Raw genomic sequence first — 17,377 nt, 5'->3', positions numbered from 1 at the left:
CTTGAGTTGCATTAACTGATGTGTATGTGTGTGCGAGTGAGTGTGTGTGTGTGTGTGTGTGTGTGTGTGTGTGTGTGTGTGTGTGTGTGTGTGTGTGTGTGTGTGTGTGTGTGTGTGTGTGTGTGTGTGTGTGTGTTATCTCCAGCAGCTGCATGGCATATGAGCTGTTAGCCATATGAGGTGTCACCACAGTTAAGACAGGACTATGTAGAGAATTACAGCTAATCTCTAGTAGGAACACACTCCAAACTCCAGAGATGAAGCCTTACAAGCACTTATCAACACACACACACACACACACACACACACACACACACACACACACACCACTTCCATGAGTTAAAATGTGCTACGAATGCCCATCAGCAAAGAAAGTTAACCAAGTAGTGTGGCAGCGTGTGCATCTGCCCAGAGGTGCACAATGTAGTGAACTTATCGAAATCTACAAGACCACAGAAGAAGAAATGTAATATATATATTATTATTAAACACAGACCATGTCTGAAGAGTGTTTCAATAAAGTTGCACAGTTGATATATATTTTTCTAGCCTTATGTTAAAGTTTAGGCCCTTTTACAGTGTAACTCCACACAGATAAATAGTTATTGATCTTGATCCTTCAGGTGTTCTGCATCTGTCTAATTAAGGAAAGAAACTGCTCTGATACCACCATTTACACTTGCAAACTATTGCACATTAAGTTGCACATTAACAACTAATTCTGATAAATATTTGTGGACTTACAGGGCTTTGTCCAGAAGGTCCTGTTTCTCCTGAAGCTCCTGCTTCAAGCTCTCTACTTCCACCTTCAGCTCGATGTTCTGCAACAGATGAAGAAGATAATGAAGATAATCAGTTATTAAATCATGTGATTGTACAATAAGCTCACTCACTGGTGCACCACCTCCTCTGCCTTCTCCTAAAAATGCAACAGCTGTGCGGTAAAATAAATCAAAAAAATAAATAACGTCAAATTTTTTGTCAGAAAACAAAAAAACGTTCATGTGAAGTTTCATTATTCTCAGTCTACAATACAAAAAATAAAACCCTCCTCTTGTGGTCTTGCATGCTAAGAAATCCTCATACTCAACATCTAACATTTTTTATAAATTTGTTTACAGCCTGGCACAAACAAACAAAAACAGTTGTGGTCTCAATTGGCTTTAAAATCATATTTATTTGGAGGGTAGCGATCTTCTAGGCTTGACCTCCACTCTGAACTGGTCCTCTCGATAGTGTTTGTTGTGCTGCAGCCTTTTTAATCAAATTGGCTAACCTAAAAAGTCTGCCCTCCAGTTCTGGGGAGTGAAATTCTAGTATTTTATCTGCATGACATTTAATACTAGTTTGCAGTTACCTTTCTGTTTGACCAAGTTTGCTCATGTTAGCAAATAACTTAGCACCCTCTCCTCCAAATATGCCTACTTCTGGCTCCAAAGATGATGGCGACAGACAAAATGCAAAACTTGAGGCTTCAGGAAGTGAATTCACCAACCAGAGGGTTCATTTTTTTAATAATCTATGGTTATATTTTACAGTCACCAGAACATGAACATATTTTAGGATCATATTGCAAATAAATTGGGCAATAAACACGGCTCATCATTTTGTATGATGAATGTATACATGTGTCTGATGAACTGTGGGAAAATTTTTAGGTTTACAGCCCTCTACATTTGATTTGCTGTACAGAACCAGTCAAAGGTTTGGACACACCATCTCTTCAATTTCTTTCCTACATTGTAAATGAATACTGAAGTCATCCAGACTATGATGGAACACATAAAGAATCATGTAGTAAGCTTTAAAGTGTTAAACAAACCAAAATATGTCTTGGGTTTTAGATTCTTCAAAGTAGGCAACTTTTGCTTTAATTACAGCTTTGCACACTCTTGGCATTCTCTCAATCAGCTTCATGAGCTAATCACCTGAACTGAGTTCCCAGAGGTGCTGAGCACTTGTTAGCTGCTTCCCTTCACTCTGTGGTCCAACTAATCTCAAACCATCTCGGCTGAGTTTAGATCAGGTGATTGTGGAGGCCAGGTCATCTGACGCAGCACTCCATCACCCTCTTTCTTGGTCAAATAGCGCTTACATAGCCTGGAGATGTGTTTGGGGTCATTGTCCTGTTGAAAAACAAATGATGGTCCCACTAAGCCCAAACCAGATAGGATGGCAGGTCATTGCAGAATGCTGTGGTATCCATGCTGGTGAAGTGCGCCCTGGATTTTGAATAAATCACCAACAGTGTCACCAGAAAAGCACCCCCATACCATCACACTTCCTCCTCCATACTTCACAGTGGGAACTACACATGTAGGAACCATCTGCTCACCTTTTCTGCGTTTTACACAGACATGACGTTTGGAACCAAAAATCTCAAATTTGGGCTCATTCCAAATTGATCATTGGTCCATTCCTTGTATTCCTTTGCCCAAGCCTTTCTCTTTCTCTTCCTCTTTTTGTTCTTGCTTAGAAGAACAAGGTGAGCATTCAACCATAAAGTCCAGATTCATGCAGTCTTCTCTGAACAGTTGATGTGTGCGCCACTTGAACTCTGTGAATCATTTATCTGGGGTTTCTGAGGCTGGTAACTCTGATAAACGTATCCTGTGCAGCAGAGGTAACTCTTGGTCTTCCTTTCCTGGGTGGTCCTGATGAGTGCCAGTTTCATCATAACTGTCTTTGCGACTGCACTTGAAGATACTTTCAAAGTTCTTGAAATTTTTCGGATTGACTGACCTTCATTTCTTGAAGTAATGATGGACTGTTGTTCTTCTTTACTTAGTTGAGTAGTTCTTGCCATAATATGGATTAGAGCATAACTCAAACAGGCCTATTCACTGTATACAAACTCTACCTTTTTACAACACAACTGATGGTCTCAAACACATTAAGAGGGCAAGAAATTAACTTTTGACAATGCACAGCTGTTCACTGAAAGTCATTCCAGGTGACTACCTCATAAAGCTGAAAAATTCCAAGATGTGCAAAGCTGTCATCCAAGCAAGAGGTGCCTATTTTGAAGAATCTAAAATATAAAACATATTCTGGTTTGTTTAACACTTTTTTGTTTACTAAATAATTTCATATGTATTCCTTCATAGTTTGGATGACTTTAGTAATAATCTACAATGCAGACAATTTTTAAATAATGAAAAACCACTGAATTAGAAGGTGTGTCCAAACTTTTGACCAGTACTGTATGTTTGTGGAAATCTCAGTCACATATTTAGCATCTTGTTCCTTGTTCAGTCTCCTTAACCATTACATCTCTCCCTCACACTGTAATTGCCCTGTCTCTGGCGAGTGAATCAAGGCTGTTGGGTGTTGTGTGTCATCTGCGCAGAGCATCTGACCGAGCTGTCACGGCTGGTGTATTTAGAGCTGGAGAATTCAGAGCAGCTCAGATACCCACTCGCTGTGGCCAAAAGCTGAACTCCACAGTTTGTTTACCTGCTGAGGTCCACAGGGGACATTTTAGGTGCCAATCAGAGCTCTTACACTGAGTGAGAGGACAGACAGTTTAATCGTGGGGATCGTTCTTTCCACTCTGACCTCAGGGAGGTGAGAGAGGACAGATTATCTGTCTGTCTGTGTCTGTCTGATGCAGCCAGAACAAATGCAGCTCTCGGCGGTCGGTACTGGAGAACTTAAATTTTCAACTTTATTCCCCCTTCATGCATTGTGTGTACCTTGTGTACCTTTCCCTTTTATTCAGACAGCTGCATTTCAAAAATACGCACAAACCCCCCCAAACAAACCAAAAAAAAAAGGTTTATACATCTTTCAATACTTGCAGTCTGAAACTAACCAGCATTCATACAAGAACTCTGAGTGCTTAGAGTTGTAGAGCTGCAAATATTAGTACACTGATCAAAAGAAAACCATATAAACACTTATTTTTTATGTGACTTTTTAAGGAGAAACTCCAGCCAGTTTGTAGTTGCATCTTCTCCAGTAAAACAGATTTCATAAGTCACTGTAGCGCATAGACAGTATAAAACATGCACATAGCTTCTGGGTCTGAAATATGAAGCCAGTGTGGAAATGCCTTAAACCTGTGTTCTATCTGAAGGCCACCAACTGTGGTTGCTAAAAGACTTCCAGTCCTATGGAAGTCCATGGAAAAGCAGGTTTCTTAGGTGACCTCAGTAAATACTTCACTGATGAGTTCATGGTCTTAGTCACTTGTTTTGTGTCATATGAATACAAAAAAATTCTATTGAATTTGAACATACTGTGTTTCAAAATCGAAACAAAGATGGCAAAGGTGGAAATGCTCATCTCAAGGCTTCAAAACAGAACTTCAGAAACCAGTGGAGGTCACAGTAGCTACATTTATCTTTTATACTGTGTTCTGTGGCCTGAAGACAGCTGAAGAAATGAACTTTGAGCGCAGAAAAGTGTGATGAACAAATGTTCATTGTTTCTAACATTCTGTAGAGAACATGATTAATTGATTAATGAAGAAACTAATGAGCAGAACCATCAATAATGACAACAGCAGCCTCTCACAGGCAGAAAAACAGTTTGGACTAAATCTAATTTCAGTATTGTATAATATTAACAGTGTGAATAAATAACAATAGAAACAGTGTTTTATTTTAGAGTGACGGTTGTTCAGTGCAAAGAAATCTGTGTAAAGGTTCAAAAAACACTCCAACAAACAAACTGGGTTTTATATAGTTTAAGATTACAGTGGTTCAGTTTTCCTAAAAAACTCTATAAAGACTGTAAATGTGCTGTTTAGACTCATTTTTTCTTCTACCAGGTAATCTCCTACAATGAAGGGCTCTCAGTCGAGCGCATACCCCCCCACCGCAAATTTTCTATGTGCTGATCCACTGCAATAGAAACCACTCAGTGTTGTCATACTCCATCACAAAGACAAAAATGTATTTTATTAGCTTTTAAAAACTGTAAAATATTATTTTATTGTTTATTAAAAAATGAGATCCACATGAACAGATAGTGGCAGATATAGTCTTGATATATTTTATTCAGTATAAGAATCATAATAACATCCTCTAAAAAACTTCACTGAGACATGAATTTTAAAATTTTGCCAGTAATGACAGATAGGGATTTTTAAAATCTTTTTAAAATTCTGGTGACCTTGACCTTTGCCCTTAAAAATGAAATAATATGTTCTTGGGGCCTTAAGGAATATTTCCACAAAGCTTCATCAATTTTGGTTCAAAACTTTCTGAGTTATGTTGCTAACAGACACACAAACAAACAGACAATATCCTCCCTCCACCTATTAGTGGGTGAGGTAACAATACTAATAAAAATACTCAACTTATGGTACTATGCAATAAACTTCTGCAACAAATGTTTTCCACAGCTGATAGTAAATAGCCTGTCGAAATGCTCTGATAATAAAATAAAACGTGTATTGTGTGTGTGTGTGTGTGTGTGTGTGTGTGTGTGTGTGTGTGTGTGAGTGTGTGTGAGTGCGCGCGGGCACGCCAACAACATGATTTACAGGAACCATCTTGCAAACAGCTCTATATATAGACAACCATCACTGTGCACCTGCTACTTTGGCCTCTCCTGGCCCGACGGCCCTCAGCAACACTGCTTTTAACTAAGAGGAGGCAGATGGCTGCACTTCAAACCTTGACAGGCTCACCACACATAAATTAAACACACCTGCATCACAGTGACTGATCAGCTAATAGTGCCACGCAATCACATATCATCACTGAGCTTAAATTCTTGGAATGATTACCCTGCTCATTCTGCTATAATCGATGCTAAAGATTTACATGGTTTGGTAGTATCACTATCATTCATTTTATTGACAACAGCTTTTTAGATTAGTAAGTTTCAACTTCCCCTTCAAAGTTCCATATTTTTCCAGACTAAAGATCTGAAACACATAGATCAATGTAAACTACAGAAATAAATGTTTTTAAAACACAACTGCGAACATGTAGGTTATAAACCCAATTCCAATTTCCAATCGTCAATCTCATAAACATAAAATATATCAAATGTGTTAACTGAGGCATTTTATTATTTCATGAAAAATGCTGACTCATTTTGAATTCGATGGCAGCAACACATCTGTGACATCTGTGACGGGACAGCAAAAGGCTGGAAAAGTATGTTAGGATCATTAGAGTAAGATGATCATAGTGTATGTGTGTCTATATGTCTGTATGGACCGTATCTCCTCTTTAATGGTTGGGCAAATCTCAACAAAATTTTGCATGCATATAGCATTATTAATATCTATGTTTCTAAAAAACATTTATTATAACTGCCAATTCTTTTGATTTTCATATTCATCTTATCTCATTATCTACAGTGCACAATATCATCAAAAGATTCTGAGAAGCTGAAGAAACCTCTGTGTGCAAGGGACAAGGCCGAAACTCAGTCATAGAAATCAATGCATGGGCTCAGGAACACTTCCAGAAATCATTGTTGGGAACACAGTTCATCGTGCTATCCACAAATGCAGGGTAAAGCTCTATCATGCAAAGAAGAAGCCATACAGTATGTGAATACTGAAACTCTGCTGCCTTCTCTGGGCCAAAGCTGATTTAAAGTGGACTGAGGCAAAGTGCAAAAATGTTCTGTGGTCAGATGAATCATATCTTGAAATTGTTTTTGGAAAACATGGATGTCCTCTGGACTAAAGAGGAGAGGGACCATGCAGCACTTTGTCAGTGCTGGTTTCAAAAGCCTGCATTTCTGATGGTATGGGGGTATATCAATGCCAATGGAATTGGCATTTTGCACATATGGAAAGGAACCATCAATGCTGAGGTTGGTATATACAGGTTTTAGAGCAATATATGCTCCCACGCAGAGCACATATGTTTCAGTGATAGTCCTGCATATTTCAGCAAGACAATGCTAAACTGCATACTGCAGCTATTACAACAGCATGGCTTCATAGTAGAAGAGTCTGGCCTGCCTGCAGTCCAGCCCTTTGACCAACTGAAAACATTTAAAGCATCGTGAAATGAAAAATACAACAAAGAAGAGCCCGGACTGTCGAGCAGCTAGAACGCAGAATCAGACCAGAATGGGACAACATTCCTCTCCCAAAAGTCCAGCAGCTGCTCTCCTCACTTCCCAGATGTTTACAGACTGTTGTTAAAATAAAAGGGGATGCTACACAGTGGTAAACACTGTCCCAACTTTTGAGATGTGCTACTACTAAATTCATATTACCTAATATTTTTATTAAAATGATATGTTTTCTCCTTTTAAATCTTTGATATGTTTTCTACGTTCTCTTGTGTATAAAATATGAGACTTATGAGATTTGCAAACAGTTGCATTTTGCTGTTATTTACATTTTTCACAGCATCCCAACTTTGAAGAAGAATTTGAAAAAACACTTATTATGCATTTAAGTGGGAGCCAAACTATGTCTCCTCAATAATATGTTTGAATTGTGACTAAAAGTGAAACATATAAACACGTGTTATGATGACACGTGTCATAAATAAATCAGTGAACTGAAGCCTGCGCTATAAATAGAGATTCTCGAGCTCTCAGAGAGATCACTATGTACCCAGGACTAACACACCAGTCTGTACTGCATTACACTGAAATGCTTCAGAGAGAAGATGGGAACATTATCACTCTGTCACGATAATCGACACAAGCAGCTCAGGTCAGATAACATCCACAGAACAAAGATTTAGTCTCTAATAAGAAAGCGATTTGACTGATTGGCCTTTAGGCACACAAAGTGAGGATTGTGAGGCACAAGGATTAAACTCCAGTTGCATGTCTGTACAGCACGAGATCGAGTTTACTCAATCACTGCTGGTATGCTGTAATACTGGAGGATAAGAGGAAGAATGCTCAGGTCTTGTTTGGCTGGATTAAGAAGCCATTTAGCTTTCCCATATCAAAGAGTTGGTGGTAATCAGAAAGGATTTAGAACCAGCAGAGAACGAAAGTGATGAAAAGATGCTGGCTGGTTTGTGCAAACAGGCAACAGCTGAACCGGGTCACCTTATTGAAGGTGCACGTTTTACTGTACGTGCAGAGACAGAAACACATTTAGAAGCAGAGCAAAGCAACATATTCATAGAAACAGCATCCTCATAGAGGCTCTGTGACCATAGGTAAGGCTATAATTCTGAGAAAATGTTCTGGAAACAAAAAACAGTCCTGCATCTAAAATCAAGACAGAACTATATATTAGTTGGTCAGTAATGGCCTGTCACAGATATATCCGTAATCTCTACAGTATTTGCCCTTCTACTGTGTACAGCACAAGTAGAAGGGAAGCATCACAGCAGAGCAAATGGTGGGGAAGAAATAAAGAGTGTCTTCACATCAACTGGTAAATAAGAAACCTTGCTGGAAAGTGTAAAAACAATGACTCCATGATTTTCACTTTTCAGTAGTTTGAGAAAATCTGAAGATATAATGTTTGCTGATTTTTTTTTTCCTTCTTTCAAATCAAAATTCCAGTAAAAATCCAGCTTTTATATAAGATTATATCAAATATGTGATGCAAATCTGAGTTAGCAAATTTCCAAATTTTGAATCAAGAACTATTTAACAAAAATCACTGATCCAAATATTGCCCAGGACTGATTCCAGTACCACAAATTTGCCATGTACCAATCTACACCAGTACTCTCTGCTCCAAACACAAATCATTTTATATAATGTAATATAAGGTATATTGTTTTGCTGCAAATTAACTAAGTAGGAATAGTAATATGACCATCCAAATGGAAAGAGAAAAAAAGCCCAAATAAAATAAATGTTTGTGTTTTACATATAAATTGTGACTCTGGTCAGACTTTTGTATCTCACACTATGATTTACACATGAACGTGGCTGTTCATGCAATGTAACTGCAAGAATTAAGCATGGATAAAATAAACAGGCATGATAAAATGTTAAAGGTATTACTTATATAAGTAAATTATAGTATAAGACAAGTCTTATAAGACCTACAATATCTACAAATGCATTTGGGAAAGAAAGTGAGGTGTCTAGATTTGGGGTTATTATTATGATTGCTATTATCATTGTTGTTGTTGAGTTATTGTTATTATTGAAACAATGAGCGCTTCAACATTAACTTGATATCTGTTTTGGTAATGTTTGTGTTACTCATTTTGATTCGTAAGAAAAAGTCTTATTGTATTGTTATTTTACTCACAGCTCTTAAATGACAGGATGTCATTTAATTCTTTATGATAACCCATTTTCTGAACTAGTTGTGCAGGTTTATTCAGTCTTGGGCATCTCTGAGTGTTTCTGAGCTGTGAGGTGATGTTAAGTTTCTAACAATGGGCTGAAACCCAAAATGCCAGCATGAGACACCCTGGATGGGAAAAGGGACGTCACCCTAAACAGCCAGGAACACATACTACACTAAAAATACTATGCAAAGAGCTACTTAGAGCTCAGTCTTTCACAGGGCAGCCATGTGTTAGAAAAGCGCTTTGTAAAACAAAAACACCGTAAGTCACACTCAACCAAATCTGTTTGACAGCTGAGTCAATAAACAGCAAATCACAGTGAAACACTGCTTTAAGACCATCACCATGTGGCACTGATAAATGAACACGCAAAATCAATCATCATCACCAGTCAAGCCATTTGCCACTCCTTTCCTAATAATTAGACAGCTGTCCCACTCACCGTGCGGTAGACATCTTCGCTGCTCTCCTCATACTTCTGCTGAATCCTCTCCTCCAGGAAGTAGATGCGGAGCTTGAGGCTGAAGTTCTCCTTCTTCAGGTCATTCAGGTGCTGTGATAAAGTACGGTAACCGTTAGACATGACTGTCAAAGCGCAGCCACACTGCTTGACATGATGTCCATTATAGATCAAAAATGAATAGTTGTCCTCAAATTCTCCATGTCATGGGGAAAATGAGTCCCTTTCAAAGGACAGCAGCTCTTAAGCATTTCCCTCTTGTTAGAGTCCAAGAACTGAGAGACATGCCTTCCTCAAAAAAAAAAAAAAAAAAGACTCAGGGCCATTCTTGCCTCGAAAATGCTATAAAGACAAAATCTACAAAACCACACACACACACACTAAACCTAACACACTCCCACACACACACACACACACACACGTGCACACACACTGAGGTTTTCAGGGGTGTGTTTGGAGTGCAGAGGGCTACTCTGCAGCCCGCGGTCAGAGATGCAGCTGTGTGAGCTCCATGGTGTGTTGTGGTCTGTACAGGAAGGGGACAGGAGCTTATCTTACTGGGGGAGACATGTCTGGAATCCCAGTCTGCCACAGGAGACGGCAGGAAGGGCAGAGGGGAGGAGGAGGAGGGAAGAAAAAAAACTCACAACCACTTGTGATATGAACGGGAATCTCACCCCTCTGCAAAAAAAGGAGAGGATGGGAACAGATGGGAAGTCCTTTCTGACCTTTTCCTTTTGTCTGCTTCCTTTAAGATGCTTCAAAAATAAAGAGTATCAACTGTAACTTAATCCGGCATATTTTTGGTGTGTATTCAAACTATTGAGAAAATTCTGTGTACATCAATGGTGACCTTTGTCTGCTGAAGTAGGAATATGACAATCTATATGAGACCTGCTTTATTTTGGTATTTTTGCACACTTAGCCCATAAATCAGTTGCTTTTGTATTAAACTAATTTAAGATGGTTTACAAGTTTATCTTATATGAAACCACAAATATGCTGTCTTTGTTCTAGGTTACTTCACCTTTGTGGAGACATTTTACTGTAACCAACTGTGGGAAAGAGAAAATGTACTTCGTGGTATTGCCTCAGAAATGTCAGTTTGTGGTAGAAACAGCAGACATTTCAAATAAAGAAAACAACAACAGCAAAACTTTAAAATTCTTCCATCCTTTCAGCACCAAAGTGCAAATAAAGTTAGCAAACAGCTAAAGCCAGCTAACATCATTGAGCTAAATACCTGTTTACACTGCTCCTTTTCTAAGCTACATGCAAAGTAAATATGGGGCTGACTGGAAACAATAAATGAGCATAAATGCAATGTTATCTTGTGTCTTTTGGGAGTTTAATAAGTTAATTTTTTTCCCTGTTACACTGATGATGATACTGAAGAAGATGGATCAGTCCAACCTGAATTTTTAATACATAGTTAAGCCTCAAAAAGTCTAACCCGCTCTGTGGAATGAAGTTAGAGAGGCTGGTGGGAGTGAAACAGGGAGGTGAGTGGAAAGAAGTTAGAAGAAACAGGAGACCTGGGAGCTGTGAGCCACAGTGCTATTAATAGGGAGGTGTCCTCAATCTCACAGTGGAGAATCCCTGAATCTCCCTCAGAGAGACGAGCAAACTGAAATAAGTGAACTCAAGAGCCAAAAAGGAAAAGGGCTCTGCGTGTCCTAACAATACAAACCTGAGCTGTAATCGGGTGTGAAGAGCTCGTATAATACAGAGACAGAGACGGGATAATTACATCATTTTTAGTTCTTGATGCTTTCAGTGAGCATGTCCATTATAGTGTCAGGTTACGTGCTGTTGCTAAATAATTCAGAGTAAAGATAGGCTGGGCGCCAAGCAGAGGCTCCACGTAACAACAGGGATGACATCATCCCCATGGTGAGTTTTTAGACTACACACAAGATAGTCACAAATAAACACAAACACACACACACACACACACGCACACACACGAACACACTTTTCTTTTCTGTTCTTGATCAAGAGTAATAAATAGGATTCACGGTGTGCAAATATATCTGTGCGCTGTGTGTGTTTGAAGTTTTTATGTTTGGTGTAAATGGGCCAGCCATGTCAGTGACTCCTGCTTTGTGTAGGGCACGCTCTCAGAAAGTACCTCTGCTTTCGTGACTGTTTGCTCACTGATCCCATTTTAACAGGGCTTAGCAGCTCCAGCAGGTTTTATTCTGACACACTGTGTGTCTGAAACACACTCTCAGAGCAGAGCACTGAGGGTCACACACTGTGGGGAGCCTCTGAGGATCAGTTTAATAATCTATAACAATGTCTTTAATTAAATATTTTAAATAATAATCAAACATAGACTTTATTTGCATAAACTTTGAGTAACAGAGTTTAAGCTAGCAGTGTCATTATTGTGTACAGTGCAAATGGGCGATATACTGTGCCCTCATGCAAAGTGTCACTGTCATGTGTCACTTTTCAAATGAACAAACCCTAAAGCACTCCAGCTGGCAGCCCAAATCAAAAGGAAAGAATGAGAAACTCATGGATAATCAGCTCCAACGTGCAGTTCAGAAATAGTCATTAGGTTTAACCTATCAATTCATGTTGTTGGACTTGAGTTTTCTCCCCTTTCTTTTAAAAAACATGATTTTTACCAGATTTTCTACTGATTTGTGTCCATGCAGACAGACCAATTTTGTGATACTATTTCATGTTTTTCTGTGAGTCCAGGTATAAACTATCAGTTCAAATCACCACAGGGAGTCTTTGTTGTTTTTCTTTTCTTCTAAGGCAAGAATTTACAGGAGCAAGTACATGGAGGGATTTAAAATCTGCTGTTTGTATTTATTTGGGTTATCTTCATCTCATATTAAAATGAGTTTGATGATCTGAAACATTTAAGTGTGACAATAATGCAAAGAACTAATAAATCAGGATAGAGGCAAATACACAGCACTGTATAATTCATATGCTTGTTAAATATTCCTATCCCAATGATGTGGCACTGCTGTGATAAAGAATATTTTTCTGTAAGCTGTAGAATTTTAATATTCTAAAAATAAATATTCTTTGATATCACAGTGTATCAGGTTTCTTTGATCGGGACACAAATGTCACAGATGTCAGGCAGTTTCTTTTGGGTAGATGTTGTAGATATTCACATGCATCATTTACAGGCTAAAGTAATATTTTTCTTTATTACATTCTTTGCTGGGGAGCAAAAAAAGCAAAACTGCCCTTCTGTTCCTTTAAAAAAAAAAGTCAGATTTTTCTGTGCTTGTGTAAACTGAGAGAAAAATATATACTACAAATTATCCCCTCTTTTGTGTCAGTTTCACTTTGGTAATGCATCAGGAAATCTGTCACACATTTGTGAACATTAAAGCATTATAGCATAAATACATGAAGTTCAGTAATTTGTTGGACAAAGACTTCTTTTGTAGTTTTGCCTCTGTGCACCACACACTGGATTTTAAATCAAACAATCAGTAGGTAATTGAATTGCAGACTTTCAGCATTAATTGAAGAGGTTTCACAAAAAAAATTGCAGCAACTGTTTTAGAAATGTTGCCATTTTTATACGCAGTCTCCCATTTCCATAGGTTAAAAAATAATTGGACAATTGAGTGACAAACAGTTTCATAGCTAAGTGAGGCCTGTTCCCCTGTTATTTTCATGCAAATGAAGCAGATATAATATCTGAAATGGATTCTAGGTGATGAATTTTATAGCTTTTCACTATAATTCTAAATTTGAGGCCCGAAGAGATGTCAGTGCAGGTGAGGGAGGTCATCATTAGACTAAAAACCAAAATAAACCTATCAGAAAAGTAGCAGAAACTTTAGGAATGACCAACAGCCTGGTTCATTCAGCCTGGTTCATTCTTAAAAAGACACTGGCCAGCTCAGCTAAACCAAAAGGCCTGAAAGACCACAGAAGTCATCATGACTGAAAATGTATGACAGAATTATTTCCATGGTTAAGCAAATCTTTGGACAAATGAAACCAAGTTTAAGTTGTACCAGAATGATGAGGAACAAAAATTTAGAAAAAGGACAGAAACACCTCATGAACCAAAGCATACCACATCATCTGTCAAACATGGTGGAGACTATGGAGTGGCATGAGAACGTATGCCATACCATTGCCCGTGGTCTCTAGTGTTTACTGATGATGTGAGTGCCGCTAGAAGTAACAGGATGAATTGTGTACAGCGCTATAGTCTCTGTTCAGATTCAGCCAAATGCTGCAACACTGGACAGCACTTCACAGTTTAGGTGGTTAACGACCCAAAGCACGCTGCAAAAGCAACCCAAGAGTTTCACAAGGCAAAGAAATTAGATATTCTTCAGCAGCTAAGCCAGTGACCTGACCACAACCCAATCGAGCATTCTTTTTGGTTATTTAATGCAAGCTAAATACAGAGAGAGCCACAATCAAGCAGCAACTAAAGGTGGCTGCAGTAAAGACCTGATAGAGGATCTCAAAGGAGGAAACACAGCATTTGGTGATGTCCACTGGTTCTAGATTTCAGGCAATCATTGACTGCAAAGAAAGTATAAAAAAAACAGTCCTTATATTTAAAACTAGCTTAGTCTGTCCAATTAAATTTAAGCCTGAAAATAGGGGATTATGCATAAAAATGACTGTAATTCTGAAGCAGGTAATTAATACTTTTGTTAAACCCCTTGAATTAAGTCTGCACTTCAGTCACATCTCGACTGTTTGAGTTAAAATCCACTCCATGTACAACGGGACAGCTACAAAAATTATGTCTTTTATGCAACAATTTATGGAGGTAACAGTGGAGGCAAGACACATATATTTAAAAAGCACATTTTAAAGACAAAGGAAATTTAGAGTGTCTTTTGTAATCTATTTCTCTGTTAAAAGTTCAGAAAACATTAAAATGCCAATTAGGACTTTGGTTTGGAGTTTGCATCAGTGATATTCTGCCAGACATTAAAAGGAATAGTTAATATATTCTCTTCTAAAATGTGACTGCTACAATCCCCAGTAATAATGCAGCAGAGACTGAAAACCTAAAGTGGGCCATACAGTAGCCAGAGGCAGATTTAAAATACCAGGAGAGTTCTGGGTGTTTTCCATCCACATTTCTCAGCTGCAGGTGTGCTCCTTTTCAGTACACTATTTTTAAAACATGTCCTCCAGATGGTTTGAATATGTGTGTGAGTTCCTGGGTTAGACAATCCTCATTTCTTCATCACTGTAACTTGAGCTTACTTTTATAAATAAATCCACGAAGCCACTAGATGGCAGTGTAAAGCACATATTCATCCGGCACATAATTCAAATGCAGTATGATGGCGAAGAAGAACACGTCGTGTCCCTCACATCAAACTCACTGATATCTAAAAATAAAGACTCACCTGTTCAAACTGCTTGAGTGTGTGAAGCTGGAGAGGAGGAGAGTCTGTTTCATCACTACACAAATCTAAACAGGAGAAGAATTTACATTTAAAAAAAATTGTATCTCATGAAAATACTAAGTCATGTGGGATTTTTTTAAAAAAAGGAAAGCTACACACCTGTCATGTGACCTGTGATCTTAGATGAGGGATCCTCAGCACTGTCAGGGAAATGGCAAAAAAAAAAAAGCAAGGTCAGCATGGGCAACACATATATATATACAGACAAGAGTGAGTGAAAAATAAATGAAATCATTTAAAAGCCAAAACAAAAGCCCACAGTAGTTGATCCATTGCAGAATCACACAAAACGGGCAAGTAATTGTCCTTCTTTCTGTCTTTGTGCCCTTAAAAACAAAGCGCTCTTCCGGAAATTGAAAAAGCCTCTAACATCCCTTTCAGTATAACTGCATGATGTCATTTGCACCTCTGTATGGGAGTAAGGAGGGTGGGGGGGTCACTGAAGAAGACTCGGCAGGGGAGATAAGGGAGGAGCCTCTGGGTCAGAGTTCAGCTGAGCCTCTTTGCAACACAAAGCTAAAAAAAGGGGGGGGGGGGGGGGGGGGGGGGGGGGTACCTTTACAATCACCCCTAATCAGGTTAGAACTAACAGCAGTGAGATGCAGACAGACTGGGGCAACACAAACGGTATACACACATATTTGCCCAACATTTTGCCAACTGTCACTCCCCATCAGTGCGCCCCCCAGTTCAGGGTAAAGTCCCCTGACAGCTGCTGGGTCAGAAAATGTAAAGACAGTTGCTTGCATGCCAAAGGGTTTAAAAGTTCACCAGGTGGACAGACAGTATACATGCTGTAGTATTTTGGTAAACAGTGCATCAAAATCACAACTGTCCTCCACAGCTGTTTTCTTAATGCAGATATCGGTCAGATGGTGCATGTGTGGTCACCGTGTCCCTGTATGCTGGAGGGCTTAGGCTGTGGCAAACCGCATGCAGAATTTGAGTTATGTGAGATTATCAAAATCATTTCTATTTATTGAAAGTCATGCTTTCATCTCTTCAGCACTCACCAGGCGTATATGAAGGAATTCAGTTCTTAGTTATCACTTCTAGGACAGCTTCATTAAGTGCCTCCAGGGCCGTACTGCTCTCCTGCACAACTGAGCCCGTTAAACAGCCTATTTAGTGCATGTAGTTTATGTTTATTTCTGCAAAGTAGGCCAAAATGACCCCCCGTGAAGCGCGCCTTTAATAGCATATTCCATCAGAAACCCTTTTGTTAATGCTATCAAAGAGAGAAATTTGTAGCAGCAGCGACCCCGATAGCTTTATTCTCTGATCCGTGGCTACTGTATGTGATAGAGTAGCCTTGCGAGGAGAAAATGGCCTTTATCCAGGCTGGATGATGGACTGAACATCAATTGAGAGAAAATAATTGGAATGGCCTGACTGTAACCGCAGTGAGCGCTTTGATTGGAACCACGGTTTCTGTGCCCGGGTCGTATTATTATTATTATTTTCCTGTTAAAATGCCAAATAAGCACCAGGCTTCCGCTGCGGTGTCTCCCCCCGCCTGCGTACAATCAGCTATATATTGCCACCTCACCTCTCTGACTCTCCCCAGATTTGCTCCGGCGACGATGAGCTCCACTCCATAAAGGCTATTCCTTCAGTTAACGGGCATCCATGCCGGAAAACCGCTGCCTTCAAATCACCCGTACATCACTCATTTTTTTAGGAGTATATGGGCCACAACCACACGGGAGTATGCTATCCGCAGCGGCCGAGGCATCGCGCACCGCTCAGGTTTGGAGGGGGCGTGTGTGAGGATGCGCGCCCTGAAAATGAAAAGCAAAGGATGCTGCCAGCCCACACGAGAGAGAGCCACTGATGTTGATTCAGCCCTCCAGGAGAACAGCTGCGAGGAGGAATATACCCACTCTGTTAAAGATATAGATACCGCAGGGTTGGGTTGCCTTCTTTAGCAGCAATGTGTGCATTGGCGGATTTAACTGGAAATTTCATTTTTCTGTTTTTAAAGCAAACATGTTCCACAGTAATTCTGTTCAATATTAATTATGATATAGTCCTGCTCTTTATTTCCATGCAGCCGTACGCTAATGAATAATAAACGTTGAAGAGCAATGGTGAAAGGAGCACAGCCTCTGTGAAAAATAACAATATTAATCTTTTAGAAGTTTCCATTGTAGGTTGGATGTGAAATTGTTTTGAAGCAATAAAGGGTGGATATGATGTCTTATTGCTGCTGGACTAGAAGCTAGTTTAATTTAACCAGTGTTTGACACTCTGGTGTAATATATCAAATTTAACCGAGCAGGTTT

The 17,377-nt window shown here is 39.2% G+C and overlaps 1 protein-coding gene across 1 annotated transcript in view; it reads right to left on the bottom strand.

The window, feature by feature from the left end:
- LOC115795334 (myomegalin) overlaps positions 1–16,842 on the bottom strand; it is a 48,766-nt gene extending 31,924 nt beyond the window's left edge. Inside the window, exons 1-5 of the mRNA XM_030751172.1 lie at positions 16,642–16,842; positions 15,192–15,232; positions 15,033–15,097; positions 9,643–9,753; positions 745–821 (exon numbers count right to left, since the gene is read on the bottom strand). Of these exons, the coding sequence (XP_030607032.1) occupies positions 745–821; positions 9,643–9,753; positions 15,033–15,097; positions 15,192–15,232; positions 16,642–16,691 (344 nt within the window). The 5' untranslated portion in view covers positions 16,692–16,842. The remainder of the gene's footprint in view (positions 1–744; positions 822–9,642; positions 9,754–15,032; positions 15,098–15,191; positions 15,233–16,641) is intronic.
- Positions 16,843–17,377: the final 535 nt, after the last annotated feature.

This window comes from Archocentrus centrarchus, chromosome 17, assembly GCF_007364275.1.
Source record: "Archocentrus centrarchus isolate MPI-CPG fArcCen1 chromosome 17, fArcCen1, whole genome shotgun sequence".
Taxonomy (NCBI): Eukaryota; Metazoa; Chordata; class Actinopteri; order Cichliformes; family Cichlidae; genus Archocentrus; species Archocentrus centrarchus.
Note: the sequence above shows the minus strand (reverse complement) of the source record. Positions and strands in the feature narration are given on the sequence as shown.